The sequence below is a fragment of the Bubalus kerabau genome, chromosome 7 (assembly GCF_029407905.1).
Source record: "Bubalus kerabau isolate K-KA32 ecotype Philippines breed swamp buffalo chromosome 7, PCC_UOA_SB_1v2, whole genome shotgun sequence".
Classification (NCBI taxonomy): domain Eukaryota; kingdom Metazoa; phylum Chordata; class Mammalia; order Artiodactyla; family Bovidae; genus Bubalus; species Bubalus kerabau.
The window spans coordinates 30626648-30645006 of NC_073630.1; the positions used below are offsets into that span (position 1 = coordinate 30626648).

The window sequence follows — 18359 nt, forward strand, 5'->3', positions numbered from 1 at the left end:
TTCTGGGCATATATGTATATTTTAAATTTTACAGAAAACAAACATACTTCTAAGTGAAGACTTCACCATATTTCCAAATAAGATGATGTTGAACATACCTTATCATGAATTTCACGTTTGACCTTATTTTTTGGTAAATACAGTTGTGAAAACTGAGTCATACTCTTTCTTAAAAAATCCCCCCTTAACATGCACCGCTTTCTGTGACCGCTCAAGACAATGTGGCACACTAAGGCAGCAACATCTGGGAAGATAACCTGCATTTGTTTCTTTAGCTTGAAGTTTTAATGTCAACATAAGGTCTTAAAATAATCCTTTCACAAAAATAAGGCAACTTTAGGCTGTAAAAACATTAGCTCTTTGTCAAGGGTTATGTTCTTCTGTCCTCATCTGTTGTCACCACTTGTCAGCATCTTCTTCAAAGATCGGTTTTTTCTTCATAGCGACACCTACATGCGGCTCGTTGGCTGTCCAAGTACGGCTTACAGCCTAAGTGTATGACGCTGTCAAACAAGAGCTCCACGGTGGTTTCACAGGCTGCAAAGTAAGAAAGTGCCATCACTGCTGGGCAACTGCAAAGCATCACTCACTCGTCACATACATTACATGTTTCAGCCCAGTGTCGGGCACGGCCTTGGTGGGCGTTTAAATCTATTTTAGGTGAAAGTCTTCCCAAGCGCTCCCAAACTAGTCACATAAACATACATACAAAGACTTTTCATTTCAGCCTCTTCACCTGTATGTTTTCTTTGCATGCAACTATTCAACCCAACTTTTTGTACCAGACAATGAGTCTCTCTCAGTAGCACTGATAAGCTCATCACTGTTAATTTCCCTTGTATCTGAAAAATACCATTAACAGAGAAGCCTGATAACACTCTTCAGTTTGCACTTTAAGGAGTGACTTTTAGGTGCAGAAAAAAGTGAAGGTTAAAAATGGAGAAACCTCAAAACATTTAATTATAAGCCAATAGCTTTTAATGGTCACACATTTAAGATGCTTAAAGTAAATGGACCTCGGTCTCTCTCTTTGACCAATATCCAAATGTGGCTATGGAGGGGAGACACAGGAAGTGAAGGTGTTTTTCCTCTGGTGGGAATTCTTAATTTTTTGAAAGACTGTAAGAAAAGACAATAGATTTAACTTTTCTTATTCTAAGAAACCTAGAACACCCAGGTAAGATGATCTCTTTTTTAACATTTTTAAAAAATTTTCTTGGCTGCACTGGGTCTTCGTTTTTGTGCACCGGCTTTCTCGAGCCTCAGGGAGTGGGGGCTATGCTTTGTGGTGGTGCGTGGCCTTTGCTCGCTGCAGTGACTTCTCCTGCAGCCCAGGATGGGCTCTAGGGCAAGCGGGCTTCAGTAGTTGTGGCTCGCGGGCTCTAGAGCACAGGCTCTAGCTGTGGCACGTGGGCTTCGTTGCTCCATGGCATGTGGGATCTTCCCAGACCAGGGACCGAACCTGTGTCTCCTGGATTGGCAGGCGGATTCTTATCCACGGCACCAGCAGCGAAGTCCAAGATTATCTTAATATACTTACAGAGACGTGGCACAGAGTGATTTTTAGTTATTCGAATACTTCTAGTTTCCAACATTCAGGTTAAGAAAGAAACTTTTCATTACAAATTCTTGGCATTTTCAAAGTTTCCAAAAGACTGCGCCATTAAGGAATACAACTAAATGCAGAAGTGTAAAGGTTATGATTATTAAATAGGAGAGTGCAAGGAAATTGGTTTCATCATTTAACATTAGTATATCCTTTGGTCAGAAAGCAGAAAGGACATGTATCTGTGCTTCAGCTGGACAACTAGTTTACCTTAGCCAAAAGCATTTAAAGGGATCCAGAGAGAGTGAGTTCAAGCTTCACTTGGAACAAAGATTTCCTCCGTCTTATTACTTCCTAGTTATTACTAATAATAGGATTTCAAAATCCAAGACACCTGTGAGACTTGGGGAATACTGGAGTAGACAGATGTATGTAACTTGGGACAAGTTACTTCTTTCTGAACCTCAGTTTCCTTCCTTTAGAAAGGGGCATAATGCCAACTAGTACTTTGGGTTTCTGTGAACATCAATGAAAACATGTCTCAAGTATCTAGCATGGTATCTTATGGAAAGTGCTTAAAAATGGCAATTTCCTTTCCTGCCTCTTCTTATTGCCCTTCCTCTTGTTGTTTCAGTGTATGGTATATTCTTTGGCTTGTCAGTAGGGGAAAAAAAAATCTTGTTAACTACTGGTATTTGTACAGCAATGTGTATTTCTACAAATAGCTCATTTTACCCTTATGACAACTCTACAAGATGGGTATTATCATTCTCATTCTATAAATGAGGATACTGAAACACCCAGTCATCTTTGCTGACTCTGCGATAACCATCACCATGAACAGGACTCCATGCTGAGCCCCGTGAGTCCACTTAGCAAATCACTGAGCCTGGGGGTGGGTTTTGAGGACCTTCCCAACACAGAGACAGAGTTAAGATGCAAATCTTTGGAACTTCCTATTCCAAATCCACTGTGCTATACTGGGAACTTCACTGGATCCAGAGTTTCGAACTTCAGGCTCTGGAGAATTAGGACTGTACTACAGGGCACAAGATCTTGGATGAATTCTTCTCCGCCTCAAACACCCTCCTCCCAAGGTTCCCTACCACTTTTTGCTTCCGTGACTGTAAATCATTTTAGATGACAAAATCATCTCGGGAAATTGATAGGACTGTGTCACAACAGATAAGGTAATACTGAGTGAGAGATTTCTGTCAGTAAATCTGATACTAACACACGCTCACCCCCATGGCATGAAATCAGCCTTACCCTGCACGTGCTGAGCCAGCCCCAGCGTTTTCTGCACATCTCTGCAAATCTTGGACAGGCAAGACTGAAACGCCTCGTCACAGTCGTTTTTGCTTTTGCCGCAGGTCTCATAGCACCGGTCATGTTGGTTGCAGCACTTTGTCAGGGAAGGGATGCCGATGTTAAGCTGAAAGCGATATTTGGATGGATTATTGCTGATGAAATTCAACCTTTCTCTGAAGTAGGACATTCAAAGAGACTTAGAAATCAAAGACAATACTGTTATATAGATAATTTTCAAAATTTGTTTCTGCCTCCAAATGTTTTTCAGGTTAAATCTCTCTCCATTACTCGCACTTGCACCCCCCATGTTACTGCGTCCTCTCCCTCAAAACCGTGCCCCAAAGCTCCCTATTTTGCCAGCTTAGAGTATCTGCAATCATCTGCTGATAGCAAACAATTTCCAAGACATAAAACATAGTTTTAAAAACAGAAAGATAAAGGACTTTAGAAGATCTTTGCAGGGGCTACACAAGTATGATTTTTGGCCATTCCAAAGTATTTTGTGCCTCCTCCCTCAATACAATGTTAGTGTTACTCACTCAGTTGTATCTGACTCTTTGCGACCCCATGGACTGTAGCCCGTCAGGCTCCACTGTCCATGAGGTTCTCCAGGCAAGAATACTGGAGTGGGTAGCCATGCCCTCCTCCAGGGGATCTTCTGACCCAGAGATTGAAACTGGGTCTCCTGCATTGCAGGCAGATTCTCAATACAATGTCCTTTTTATGAAATGTCACTGATAACGTCTAAGCTCCTACAACTGAATTTTTTGTTTTGTTTTTATGTTTAATCTTTAAATGTTCACCAATTCCCTAAAGATATTATTATTCCTTTGAATTCATAGTTATCTTCAACTATTTTAAATAATTTTATATGCAAAAGATTTGTGTCCAGGAATCACTTTCATAAAACATTTTCTTCCCATAATACTGGCTCAAATTCAGCCTCCCTTATAACAAACACACAGCTATCCCATTCAGTCTGGTTTCAACACAGACAATACTATGCTTTCCTATACTTTTTCATCCTAAGTAGTGTTACTTCTATACTCCAAACTTTTCAATCATATTTGTGACATAAAGGAAATATCATTTAAATGGTATTAACATCTACAGGATTAGAAAAAACAAAACATGACTTTTACATTATTTAGTTTCATTAGAACTTATTGTGTTTTAGCTATAGAAGATCACTATTATAACAAAGAAAATTATTTCTGAAGCTGAGAACACACTGATGGTTTATCAAGCGTTACAAAGACTACCAATAATAAAAACTTACAAATAAAAAATAATATTTACATGAACACCAAACAGTGGGGAGCCACATCCATTCGGTGGGGAGGGTTTATATCCATAACGTGGGAAAGGCTTAGATCCTATAAAATACAAATGTTATAAAAATTAATTCTCAAATATGTTAGAAAATACACAGTTTACAATATGCTGGACTAGCATTGGAAATATTTACTGTTTGATGCTGACATAAGTGAATATGTGTTAAATTGGATGAGCATTAAAAATGCTGATTTGTCTACCAAATTATTTTTACTTCTCAAGCAAAATACGTACAAATGTACACACATACACATAGACGGCAGTTCATAAAGTGTTCTGACAGTTTATTTGTAATTCTACACCATACGCACATATAAATCCTTATTCTGGACTTCTATTTCAGAGCTTACAGGCCAGACTGGGTCCATATGTATGAAACATAAATCCAACCTATTTTCCTGCACATTCTAATGCTTTTATTTTTAGGTTAAAATCTACAGGGCAAGAACTGTATCTTACGAACCTCAGTCACTGCTCCATTGCACACAAACCTCCATAACTACTGTGTGTGTGTTAGTTGCTCAGTCATCTGGGATTCTTTGCGACCCCACAGACTGTCGTCTGTCAGGCTCCTCTGTCCATGGGATTTCCCAGGCAAGAATACTGGAGTGGGTTGCCATTTCCTCCTCCAGGGGATCTTCCCAACCCAGGGACAGAACTGGCATCTCCTAAATTGCAGGCCTATTCTTTACCATTGAGAAACAACCTGAATGTCTATCAACAGATGAATGGATAAAATGTGGTACGTAAATACAATGGCATATTCCTCAGCCATAAAAAAGGATGAAATAATGCCATTTGCAGCAACATGGATGGCCCTAGAGACTATCATACTAAGTGAAGTAAGACAGAGAAAGACAAATCACTTATGCTGCTGCTGCTGCTAAGTCGCTTCAGTCGTGTCCGACTCTGTATGACCCCATAGACGGCAGCCCACCAGGCTCCCCCGTCCCTGGGATTCTCCAGGCAAGAACACTGGAGTGGGTTGCCACTTCCTTCTCCAATGCATGAAAGTGAAAAGTGAAAGTGAAGCCGCTCAGTTGTATCCGACCCTCAGCGACCCCATGGACTGCAGCCTTCCAGACTCCTCCGTCCATGGGGTTTTCCAGGCAAGAGTACTGGAGTGGGGTGCCATTGTCTTCTCCGATATCACTTATATCTGAAATCTAAAAGAATGGTACAAATCAATCTATTCACAAAACAGAAATACTTACAGACTTAGAAAACAAACTTATGGTTACCAAATGGAAAAGGTGTAGGGGGAGGGATACACTAGGTGTTTGGGATTAACATACACATACTACTATATAAAATAATCAACCCACACCTATGGTACAACACAGGGAACTCCACTCAATACTGTGTAATAATCTATATGGGAAAAGAATCTGAAAAAGAATAGATATATGTACCTGTATAACTAAACATGGATGTGAGAGTTGGACCATAAAGAAGGCTGAGCACCGAAGAACTGACACTTTCAAACTGTGGTGCTAGAGAAGACTTGAGAGTCCCTTGGACTGCAAGGAGATCCAGTCAGTTCTAAAGGAAATCAACCCTGAATATTCATTGGAAGGACTGATGCTGAAGCTGAAGCTCCAATACTTTGGTCACCTGATGCAAAGAGCTGACTCGGTGGAAAAGACCCTGACTGACTCAATGCACATGAGTTTGAGGAAACTCAGGGAGACAGTGATGGACAGAGAAGCCCGCATACTGCAGTTCACGGGGTGGCAAAGAGCCAGACACGACTTAGCGACTGAACAACAACAATAACTAAATAGCTCTGCCATATACCTGAAACTAACACAACACTGTAAAGCAACTATACGCAAATATAAAATTTTAAAAATTTTAAATAAATAGAGAAGAGTTTAAGAAAAATAAAAAAAGGTTAATTCGATATGGATACCAAGATTACAACTGTATTAATACTATTTTAAATGTTGTTATAAATGGTATTAGAAGCTGCTGAACATTAAAAGTACTTAGCATGTCTACTGGGTGCCAGTTTTTACTAAGTGCTAGGAATTAAACTGTGTTTCCCCGCACCCAAATTTATATGCTGCAGCCTTACCTATCAATGCATTTGGTGATAGGTTCTTTAGGAGGTAATTATGTTTAGACGAGGTCACAAGGGTAGGGGCCTCATGACGGGATTTGGTACCCTTTTAAGAAGAGGCCCAGAGAACTTGCTTTCCTTGCACTCCCCGCCCCCACCATGCATGAAGGCCGAGGTCTGCAAGCCAGGAAGAGGGCCCTCGCCATAGAGAAGGGTTGGCTCAACCTTGATCTCGGACTTTTTAGCCTTCAGAACTGTAAGAAATAATCTGTGGTTTACATCACCCAGTCTGTGGTATTTCATTACATCAACCTGAGTAGGCTAATACACAGTGCAAGTAAAAACTTAACAGCAGAAGAAACAACATGAGTCAAACCAAAAATCCATAGTGTGTTGTGGTCACTGTCTCCTAAAATACATAAGCAGAAATTACAAAGTATAATTTCTCAGCATTTGTGTACAGAAAGCTAAAGGGGAAATGGGCTATGAATAAGAGTTTTAAAAACAAACCAAACCCACTTCACACAACTACACACAAATACTATTCACTGACCTCATTTTTTACCTCAACAACTGCTCTTATCTTGATGCTTTCCATTTTATCATCTGCATGGGCAGTTGAAATCTAAAGATCCACCTGGACTAAGACAAAGATAGTTCTTTTCTACATATGTTTCTTAATTTGGTTTAAATATTTTCAACAGACTAATGTCTTTCACCTGAAAGACACTGAAGCAGATGAGAGGCATAAGGGGAAGGCTACTGGGTCTCAGAAAGCTCTTACTACTGCGTTTTGCAGGAAGCACAGTACAGAACTCCAACCTGTTTTCTCAAACACTTGAGAATTTAAATTTCTGATTATTAATCTCCAAAAAGCCCTAATGCCACTTTTTCCCCCTAGTACACTCACTCTCCTATTTTCTTCAATCTCCAATACTTCCTGGGGAAATGGCAACCCACTGCAGTATTCTTCCTAGGAAAATCCTATGGACAGAGGAGCCTGGTGGCCTACAGTCCACGGGGTTGAAAAAGAAATCGGACATCACTGACTGACTAAACAACAACAACCAACATTTTCATTCCCACCTTCTCACTCAGCGGATCACCTCTATTCCTACTTCACTGAGAAAAGCAAGGAATGAGAAGAGAACGTGCACATTACCCCAACCGGCATCTGCGCACGTATCCTACACCTTTGTTGCAATTAACAGAGAAACGCCATCACTGCTCCTGGCCAATCTATTTATGTACTAGAACTCACTCCTCTCATTTACCAAAGGCTGTAACTCCAGAAATTCTCTTTTCTCTTTTCCTCATTAGTGTTTTTACTCTCTACTACTCATTCTCAAAAGCATACAAATATGATATTATTTTCCTAATGAATCACAAAACTGTCTTTTCCATCATATCCCCCCTTTCAGTTGACATCAACTCTATCTTCACAATTACTCAAGACTAACAACTCTGGAATCCTTTTTTACTCTACTCACACCCTCCTTCTAAGCTGTTAGTAAACCTTTTAAGCTCTTCCTTCAAAATATATCCAAAATCCAACCACTTCTCACCACTTTTATTCCTACCAACCTGAACAAAAGGACCACCATTTTTGGTCTGAATTTCTGCACTTGTCACTCTACCTCCATTCTTGCTACCTGCCCTCCATCTCCCTTGATTCTTTTTATTCTCAGTACAACAGCCAAAGGGATCCTGTTAAGACATCAATCACTGAATGAATTAATGGCTTACTCATAATTAAAAACACTTTACAAGCCAATTTTTATTTTCTATATTTCAAAGGAAATTGGAAATTTTTTTTCCCTCAATCCTCTCTGCTATCAAGGAGAAAAAAGTTAAAAAAAAATAGTGGCCATTAAGTTTGCTCCCCTCAGTTACTTTATTTCACTCTCAATAAAGCCTTGTTCCCACTCCAGGGAGGATGGCCGGGGGGAGAAAGTCTTCATACTGCTGCTCCTTCCACAGAACAAAGATAAATGAATGCAACAAATCTGTGCCCTTTAATTCAACACCTCTTCTGCCATTAAGTTGTTTTTTTTTTTTTAAAGGTTCCCTTGACTTCTTTATTGCTGCTGCTGCTGCTAAGTCGCTTCAGTCGTGTCCAACTCTGTGCGACCCCATGGACAACAGCCCACCAGGCTCCTCTGTCCACGGGATTCTCCAGGCAAGAACACTGGAGTGGGCTGCCATGTCCTTTATTGCTACATCCCTTAATTACCATGCTCCTCCAGTTTTGAGATTTGTCTATTTGGTTCTGATAAGGTCATTCAACACTTCAAAATACAGGAAAGGTTGAAACACTGTTCCAGGGAGACTTCTCAAGTAATAGCAATTAAAGAACAATTTTCATTATGTCAAAATTATTAATTTGGTGACTTGGAACCTATGAGTCCTATATGAGCAGACAGTACTTACTAAGACACAAAAAGATTTTCACTGAAACATACTATTTCCTAAATTCTCAAGTTCATTTGTGTTTTTTATGCTGGAAACTTTGCTCTAAAGGGTAAATTTAGTGAGGATGTGGAAGAGGTTTAAGTAAAAGGGAAGATTAAAACAATATTTTTAATAAGAATAGTATCCATGGATCCTAGAGATTGTCACACTGAGTGAAGTCAGACAGATAAGGAGAATTAGACACCCCTTATACGTGAAATCTAAAAAGAAATTGTACAAATGAACTTATTTACAAAACAGAAACGGATTCACAGACTTAGAGAACAATATATGGTTGCTGGGGGAAAGGGCAGGGTGAAGGAATAGTTAGGGAGTTTGGGATAGTCATATACACATCGCTATGTTTAAAATGTCTAACCAACAAGGTCCTGCTGTACAGCGTAGGGAACTCTGCTCAGTGTTATGTGGCAGCCAGGATGGGAGGGGAGTCTGGGGGAGAATGGATACATGTACATGTATGGCTGAGTCCCTTTACTGTCCACCTGAATCTATGGCAACATTGTTAATCGGCTATACTCCAATACACAACAAGTTAAAAGAAAAAGAATAGCATCCGTTTAACTTCAGAGACATTTTAAACATAATAAAATAAACTCTAGAACCCTTACTCATAATCAATTTATGAAGACTGATCCTTCCAACTTTCCTCTCTCAGTAAATGGCAACTACATCCTTCCTTTGGCTCAGGCCAAAACCTACAGAGTCATCCTTGCCTGGCCCTTCAATTCTGGTGCTTTACGCTTGTTGTTCCCTCTGCCTAGATTGTTCTTTCCCTAGCTCATCACGGTGTCACCTTCACCCTTTCAGACTTCTTCTAAAGTAGTATCTCATCAGTGAGGCCTTCCTTGAACCTGTTTAAAAGAGTAAACTAACCGCCTCCCAGCACCACCACCGTCGGCTTCTTGCTGCACTCTTCTGAAAGTGCTGGCACGCTTCAGACCTCCACACACTGCAGACCTGGCTGATTTTACTTAGTCTTCAGTTTATTGTCTCTCCGAACTAGAATGTAAGCGCCATGGACACAGATTATGTCAGTTTTATTTCACATTTTCCCCCCATTTTTCCTGTCGGTTTTGTTCACTGCCAAATCTCCAGTTGGTGGAACACCTGCCATAAACCAGGCACTCAAATATTTGTTTAATGAATGGGGATGACTAAGTAAAACGGTGACGTCTGTGTCCAGAAAAGCAACCATTTAATCTTCAAGCTACTCTCTTATTCCTCCTAACAAGCTCTAAAAGGACAAAAACACCTTTCCTGATCGAATACTGGTAGTAGCATTCAGGCATACATTTAAGAAGGAATGATATTTGGCAGTTCATAGCATACAACATATAATTCATTCTTTACCTGCATTAACAGAAAAGCAGAAATTATGACTGCATGTTACATCATGCTTTCACATGACAGAGTCCCTTTAAATTCACCTATGTATAGTTCAGTTTTACCACTAAAGTCACCGAGTTGCCTTTTACTTTGAGCTGCCAAACATGAAATTAACTATGCCCCACACTTGTCCACATATATGGGAAACATGGTCTCCCAATTACTCTTAGCATTCTGAATTTCAAAAAAGAAGCCCAAGTACCTCATCTGAGGCATTCAAAAAAGTCAAGGGCTTCAAAAGAAAGATCTCTGCCTGAAATACCAAGTTATCACCTACAATGACACCAAACAAGTCCTCAGATTCAAACAGAATTCAAGTTTAAAAATATGAAAAAGTAAATCAAAAGAATAATATTAATAGCAACCAACAATGAGAAGGCAGGTCACTGACATCTAAGGAAAGAAAATTCCCGTCAAGTATTGATAGAATCGTTCTAGAAGAGTCAATCGGAACTCTTTCTCAACAATAAAGTACACCAAAGTCTGTACAAAGGTCGCAATTTATTTTCTGTAGCTTTAAAACTTAAACCAATTCTTGAAAAAGTTATCATAAAACAGCATGACTTGAAAATTCTCCGTATGTTTTGCATAGTCAGCTAATTTAAAGGCTCTAAATTCAGTCTGTTTCACTCCATCCCCATGAAGCGTATGTCACTAAGTTCTTAGGCAATCGTCATCATGGAATTGCAAAAAAAAAAAAAAAAAAAAATGTAATTCAGATGCAATGAAACAGAATGGAGAGTACTCTCAGGCGACCTCTCACATTTTAAAAGCAATGGTGTGAACTTATCAGCAGGTTGCTCAATCACAAGAACGGCAAGATCCTAGCGGTGCTTACGTTTTTCCAATCCAGGGCCAGAAAGACACCGACAAGGTTCGCCGGGTATCTCACACCTCCACGACCCCAGTCCCCCCAAGAGCCCCGAACGCATGGGCCCCGCAGGGCCTGGGGTCCCCCTCACCGTCACTGCACTTATACTGGCAGAGCCCGTCCTCGCCTCCCAGGAGGTCCAAGGCGGCGTTCAGGTACATGTCAATCTTGTGAACGCCGTTCCGGATGGTCTTCAGGGTGGCCCTCCAGTCGGTGGTCTGGGCTTGCTCCTGGCACCTCCCAGCGGCGGTCAGGAAGAGGACCAGGAGGACGGCGAGCAGGGCCATCCGCGCAGCGCCAGGCCGCGCCCGGCCCACCCCACAGAGACCTCGGGGCGCCCCAGGTAGAGGCGCGGGTCCGGGGCTAGGCAGCTGCGGCCGTCTCCATGCCCACGCCCCCAGCCCGGCTGGAAGGCGGGGCTCGCCGCGCGCAATGAGCTCTCCCGCCGGGAGACCGTGCAGCGGCACAGACGCCGGGCCATGCGCACGCGCGGACCCGGGCCGGCCGCTGCGCTGTGCGCCTGCGCGGAGCGTAGTGCGTCAGAGGCGCGGGGCAGGTGGGAACGCAGAGTGGCCTCGGGTCCATGCCTGCTCGCCTGCATGGTGCTCCCGATTGGCCGGGGAGGCAGTACCACCTGGTGCTCGTTAGTACTACTTTAGGGGTTGGTTGTACTAACTAAATACCGTGCCGGGCCCCATATCCCAGACAGGCTGATTAAGTTCATCCCGGCGTCAGTGGGCATTGTTATATTTTGAAAGCTCTTCAAATTGAAGGGTGTTAGCGAGGTGGTGAACCCCCGTGACCTCCTCTGACTTGAGGGCGTGCGGCCCAGCTATCCCGAACCGAGAGACAAGCTATTCAAGGTGTAGAAAACGTCGGAGAAACAAGCCCCCCGTGGTCCCTTGCAGAGAGCGTTGGGAGGGAACCAGCTGAATCTGGGGTTTGAAACCGTGATTCTGCATGATTCATGGGATGAGAGTTCAGATTCACAACTCCAGGTCTTGGGTCCTCACCGGTCTTCTTGGACTGCGGTGGCCGCGGTTGGCGGATGGGGACTGGAACATGTTAACCCAGGCCCTGTGGTGCCTGGCTGACAAATGTAGATGCTGGCTGAGAAATTTTAGAAGAAAATGGTTTGATAATAAAAACCATGAGTTTTCTTCTGTAATAGGGAAGAAGCCATACTATAAACTTCAAAGCATTAAAAACACACACACACACACACAATTTTCCTACTGAAGATGATATGTTGTAGCTTCATGGCTCCAGTGACGTTTCCCTGTATTTTTAATCCCAGCGCAGTGCAGAATCCTGAAATAACAATTGCAGTAGTTTTTACCAGAGCTATAAATACCTAGTTATTTTAGTATCCTGGCAGTTTCCAAGAATTTTACAATAAGATCCAGGGTAATACTGCAAGTGTTGAAAATGGATGTGACCTTTCTATAAGAATTACACCAATAATTCTAGTTTGGCGTTTTGTGTTTGTTAAGCTTCGTGAGTTTATAATAAATGTGCAATGCAGAGCTCATAAGAATTTTATGTGTCTTTATTTAGAGCTTACTCTGTGCCAGGCATTTCACAGACTAGCTCTCTTACACTCAACGCTTTTCAGGAATACAGCCTTTGGACAAATTAGAACCAGAAAAGGGCGTCCCTCCCCAGCTGACCTATGAGCCTACCCCCAGGCTAGGTTACTGGGGAGCAGCCAGGCTTAAGTCTGCCTTCAGATGTTCAGATGAGGTTCAGGAACCTCAGGGCTGTGATCAACTCGAACCACAGTGGAGGAAGAGGAGAAACGTGCTTGAGGGGTATTAAACTTTGTACAGTAGGGGAGTTGAAGTGCCTACAGAGAAGTCATGTGATAGGATCCAGTCAAATCAAGGCCTCTTTCTCACCAGTTGCAGAATGAGAGCAAACAGTCCTAACCACTGGACCACCAGCAAATTCCCAAGACCTCTTTCTGCCATCACAAGATGCCAAAGATTTTTTTTTTTTCTTAATTTTTGGACAGCACATTTCAACAGCTGGGAAAAGGAAACACAGAGTTCTTCTTTTTTTGGTCTGCTTTCTGGAGCTTTGGGTTTCTCATCTCTGAAGTGTGGATGTTCTTCTACAGTACCTCTGAGGTCCCACCTAGCTCCCTTGACCAGGCTTGGTTCTTTCAGAGAAACTTGGTGGTATGGGAATAAGTCTCCTAAAGAAAAGACAAAATATAGCAATGTTACCTGGTTCCAGCCTGTTATAGATGCCCCAAGTCTCTCCTTTATACCTTTTCTGTATATGTATTCCTGGTAATCTCACCTAATTTCGTATACTCTAAATGTAACCTCAGGTTTCCCAGGGGGCTCAGTGGTAAAGGAATTCACCTACCAATGCAGGAGACATGGGTTCAATCCCTGGGTTGGGAAGATCCCGTGGAGAAGGAAATGGCCAGGTATTCTTGCCTGGGAAATCCCGTGGACAGAGAAACCTGGTGGGCTATAGTCTATGAGGTTGCAAAAGACATGACTTGGCAACTAAACCGCAACAAATACAGCTCCAGCTCTGCAAATTCAGATTTTGTCCTCTTTGTCTCAGCTTTCCTTTAGGGGTTAAATCCTCAAACTCCATTTCCTCTGGCTGATAGAGATCTCTTTTTTTCTCAAACAAATCTTCTTTTCTACTATGCTCTTCATGGAAATCACTGCTATCTTCCCAGTAAATAAGATTTTAAGTTTTATTTTCACCTTCTCTTCATAGTCAATCATTAGATACTTGTTCTGCTGTAGTGATTCCAAGATTTACTTTTTCCTCTCAATTCCTGCTGTCAGATACCACGGTATGGCATTGATCACCTGATCAGCTACATAATCAGGGCTGATCATGCAGGGATCAGCACAATATAAAAATCCAGGTCTCCTTGTTCAAAAATTATTAAGAATTTCAGGGTGTTAATGGGAGATATAGTCTGGAACCCTTCTGAGTCCAGGGCCTTGTGCAAATGCACAGGATGCTTGCTCATGAAGCCAGGCCTGATTGATAATATCATATAACTCCTAGATGACCCACTTTCATCTTTTCTTCTAACTAGTTAGCTTCAGTTCAGTCGCTCAATCGTGTCTGACTCTTTGCGACCCCATAGTTAGCTTAGAATGTTTGAAAAGAGCCTCCTTTACAGGACACATTCATCTAATCAGGAAAGCCTGTATTTATTGTGACAGATACTATTGGTTGGAAACCCATGGCTTCCAGATCTTTCCTGCTAGCAAATGGCTAGTTTTATCTATATACACTTTGCCTGTGGATTGGGCAGGAGCTGAAGCCAGGAAGCCAGTTAAGACATAGTAAACTAGGTAAGATATTATTATGGCTTGGCCCAAGGGAGAAGAAGTGGAAGTATGAAAAGTGGTCACATTCTAGATATAACTTGATGGTAGAGCCAACAGGATTTATTGATGGATTGACTATAGTAAAAAGGGAAAGAGAAAACTCAAGGATGACAATAAAGTTTTGACTTAAACAATTGGAAGGATAGAGAGTTCTTACTAACTAAAATGGGGAGGATCCCAGAAGTAAAAGATTTCAGGGAAAAATTAGAAAATTATTTTCAGACATACCATGTTTGAGAAGAGTATTCTGAATTCACAGTTCAGAATGGGGTAAGAGCTGGAACTAAATTTGGAAAATGTCAGCATAGAAATAGCTTTTAAAGCCATGGAACTAGATGAGATCCTCTAAAAAGTGAATGCATAAAGAGAAGCAGAACAGGGTCTAAGAAGATGTTGGAGATCAAGTAACTAAGAATTGGTAGAAGAGACCAGGAAGAAACAGCCAAATGCAGCAGTGTATCTAAAAAAGAAGCATCGGTTCAACTGGTGTGGAGGAAGATGAAGACAGAATGCTGATCATGGGATTTAATAACATGGAAGTTATTGGTGAGTTTTATGAGCACCTCTGTAGGGTACTGGGGTCAAAATACAGTTGTAGTCCAAGGAAGAAAAGATAGGAAGAGGAACTAGGGAAACCAATTATGGTGAAAACTATCAAAGCTAATTCTGAAAATATAAAATATTCTATTTTTGTGCTGATTCTTGTCTGAATGATTAAATGCCTTGGAATGGGAACTTCTGGGCAGCTGCAACTACATCATTTTTTATAGAGAACTTCCCAGTACAGTTATAAGTAAGATCAGTCAGATACCCTTCTAAAAACTTCTTATGGTCTCTTCACTGGACATGGACATCATGGTACATGATAGTATTAATGAAGTAAGAATGCAAAATGTATTGGGTTTAATGTAACATATTAACTCAGAATGCTTGGAAACTAGAATATTATGCAATCCTTTGACTTGTGTGAAATAAAAAAAAAATGAATGAAATGCTAATAATCATGGGAAGTTTCTGTTTTTAGTCTTTCCCAGTGTCTCATTAAATGGCTTCAGCAGTGTTATCATGATAAAGATAAATGCCATGTGGTGAAACAATTCCAGCCATAATGATCAATTTTGACCCAATGCAAAGGCTGGAAGGTTAGTTTCTAAAAGAGGCTCAAATTAAGGGGGAATAAGTGCTAGATGGGGCTTCCCTGATGGCTCAGATGGTAAAGAATCTGCCCGCAATGCAAAAGACCTGGGTTTGATCCCTGGGTCAGGAAGATCCCCTGGAGAAGGGAATGGCAACCCACTGCAGTACTCTTGCCCGGAGAATTCCATGGACAGAGGAACCTGGAGGGCTACAGTTAATGGGGTTGCAAAGAATTAGACACGACTGAGTGACTAGGCAATGGCACCCCACTCCAGTACTCTTGCCTGGAAAATCCCATGGACGGAGGAGCCTGGTGGGCTGCAGTCCATGGGGTCGCTAAGAGTCGGACACGACTGAACGACTTCACTTTCACTTTTCACTTTCCTGCATTGGAGAAGGAAATGGAAACCCACTCCAGTGTTCTTGCCTGGAGAATCCCAGGGATGGGGGAGCCTGGTGGGCTGCCATCTATGGGGTCGCACAGAGTTGGACACGACTGAAGCGACTTAGCAGCAGCAGCAGAGCGACTAACACTTTCTCTTTCAAGTGCTAGGTTCTAGCCTCTGCCTTAAAAAAATTAATGGTTTGATAGCTTTCAAGCTGGAAATGAAGTGAAGGACAAGAAATGGCTGCATCAGATCTGTGAACAAGGTCTGCTTCCATAATCTTAATATGTTGAAGGTAATGACTCTTTGCTTGGGAAGGTCTACCATCAGACCTTTGGGCTTCTGTACCAAAATACCATAGACTGGGAGACTTACAAACAACAAAAGTTTATTTCTCATAGTTGTGGAGGCTAGAAGTTCAAGATCAGGGTGCCAGAATGGTGGGGTTCTGGAGAAAGCCCTTTTCAGGGTTGTGGACTGCTGGCTTTCCACCGTGTCGTCACATGGTGGAAGAGGTGTGGGACCTCTGGGGTCTCCTTTATAAGGATACTAATCTCATTCGAGAGGGTTCCAACCTCATGACCTAGACACCTCTGAAAGATCCCACTTCCTGATACCATTATTTAACTTATATGCAGAGTACATCATGAGAAACACTGGGCTGGAAGAAGCACAAGCTAGAATCAAGATTGCCGGGAGAAGTATCAATAACCTCAGATATGCAGATGACACCACCCTTATGGTAAAAAGTGAAGAAGAACTAAAGAGCCTCTTGATAAAAGTGAAAGAGGAGAGTGAAAAAGTTGGCTTAAAGCTCAACATTCAGAAAACTAAGATCATGGCATCTGGTCCCATCACTTCATGGCAAATAGATGGGAAAACAGTGGAAACAGTGGCTGACTTTATTTTTCAGGGCTTCAAAATCACTGCAGATGGTGACTGCAGCCATGAAATTAAAAGATGCTTACTCCTTGGAAGGAAAGTTATGATCAACCTAGATAGCATATTCAAAAGAAGAGACATTACTTTGACAACAAAGGTTCGTCTAGTCAAGACTATGGTTTTTCCACTGGTCATGTATGGATGTGAGAGTTGGACTAAAAGAAAGCTGAGCACCGAAGAATTGATGCTTTTGAACTGTAGTGTTGGAGAAGACTCTTGAGAGTCCCTTGGATTGCAAGGAGATCCAACCAGTACATCCTAAAGGAGATCAGTCCTGAGTGTTCATTGGAAGGACTGATACTGAGGCTGAAACTCCAATACTTTGGCCACCTGATGTGAGGAACTGACTCATTTGAAAAGACCCTGATGCTGGGAAAGATTGAGGGCAGAAGAAGGGGACAACAGAGGATGAGATGGTTGGATGGCATCACCGCCATCCAATGGACTCAATGGACATGAATTTGGGTAGACTCTGGCAGTTGGTGATGGACAGGGAAGCCTGGTGTGCTGTGGTTCATGCAGTCGCAAAGAATCAGAAAGGACTGAGCGACTGAACTGAACTGATACCATCACACTGGGTATTAGAATTTCAACATATAAGTATGGAGGGTCAATGTAAAACAATAAAACAGCCAGTTATTTTCCCAATAAAACAGGTTTATTCTGGAGCAGCAAAGAATTACAACTCAAGACATGCCATTGTCCTGAACCACATCCAAGTCCACATTGCAAACAAAGGAAAGGAAAGTCTTTTATAGAGGATATCAGGAAGTTGGGAGGGGCCTGTTATAAATGAAAAGGCCATTGGAGAAAACTCTGAGCTTGATGTATACTGGCTTTTCACTGGCCAATTTGTGACACTCTCTCATTGGCTGAGCTGTTACCAGACAAGAAGAAAATCTTTTTTCCTTTTGCTGGTGGTAGTAAAGTAGTGTCACTTCCTCCTGAAAATGCAAAGTAGTTTCTTCCTGTTGGGATCTGTACCATTGATTGATATATAGAGGGCATATGCATGACAGCTTCCCTTTCTGATCACCCAACTGCATTTTAGTGAGGTTTCCCTTTATTAATTTTCACAGTGGAGCACAAATTTTCAGACCATAGTAATCAGGGAGGGAGATTTTCAAGTGACCTTTGTGGCTAGAATGTACGATTACTTGGCACACAAAGAGGAAGCACTGGAGAAGATGGAAAGAAATCCACTTAAGTGAAATTGCAGGTTTTAGACCATCAGGATAAATTCAGGTGTGTGATTTCTCTCAGTAGGGTTTCTGACTACTTTCAAACCTCTGATTGATTTTGAATTTTTTATTTCCTACTTTATATTTTCCTACTATTTATCTTCGCCAGACTCCCATAGACAGCATAGCTTCCAGATATTCCTGACTAAACCTACTTCTATTCCTCTCTTCCCTTTATTTCTGCAATCAGTGTCAACACCGATCACCTCATTATCCAAGAGAAAACCTGGGAATTACCCTAGACTCCTATCCCTCTCCCTAGTGCCATATGTCTTCTGTCCACAGATATCATCTGTTTT

The 18359-nt window shown here is 41.8% G+C and overlaps 1 protein-coding gene across 1 annotated transcript; it reads right to left on the minus strand.

Moving 5' to 3' along the window:
• PLA2G12A (phospholipase A2 group XIIA) lies at positions 1–11506 on the minus strand. Its single transcript, XM_055587950.1, has 4 exons — positions 11075–11506; positions 4157–4233; positions 2816–2981; positions 1–537 (listed from the first exon to the last, which is right to left on the minus strand). The coding sequence occupies exons 1-4, from the start codon at positions 11268–11270 to the stop codon at positions 419–421; spliced, it is 558 nt and encodes a 185-aa protein (XP_055443925.1). The 5' UTR covers positions 11271–11506; the 3' UTR covers positions 1–418.
• Between the last annotated feature and the right edge of the window lie 6853 nt (positions 11507–18359).

Coding starts and splice junctions, on each gene's coding strand:
- PLA2G12A (XM_055587950.1), bottom strand. CDS start 11,270: ATGGCCCTGCTCGCCGTCCTCCTGGTCCTCTTCCTGACCGCCGCTGGG. Junction 4,234..11,074: donor CCAGTATAAGTGCAGTGACG/GTGAGGGGGACC, acceptor TGTATTTTATAG/GATCTAAGCCTTTCCCACGT. Junction 2,982..4,156: donor CCCCACTGTTTGGTGTTCAT/GTAAATATTATT, acceptor TATCGCTTTCAG/CTTAACATCGGCATCCCTTC.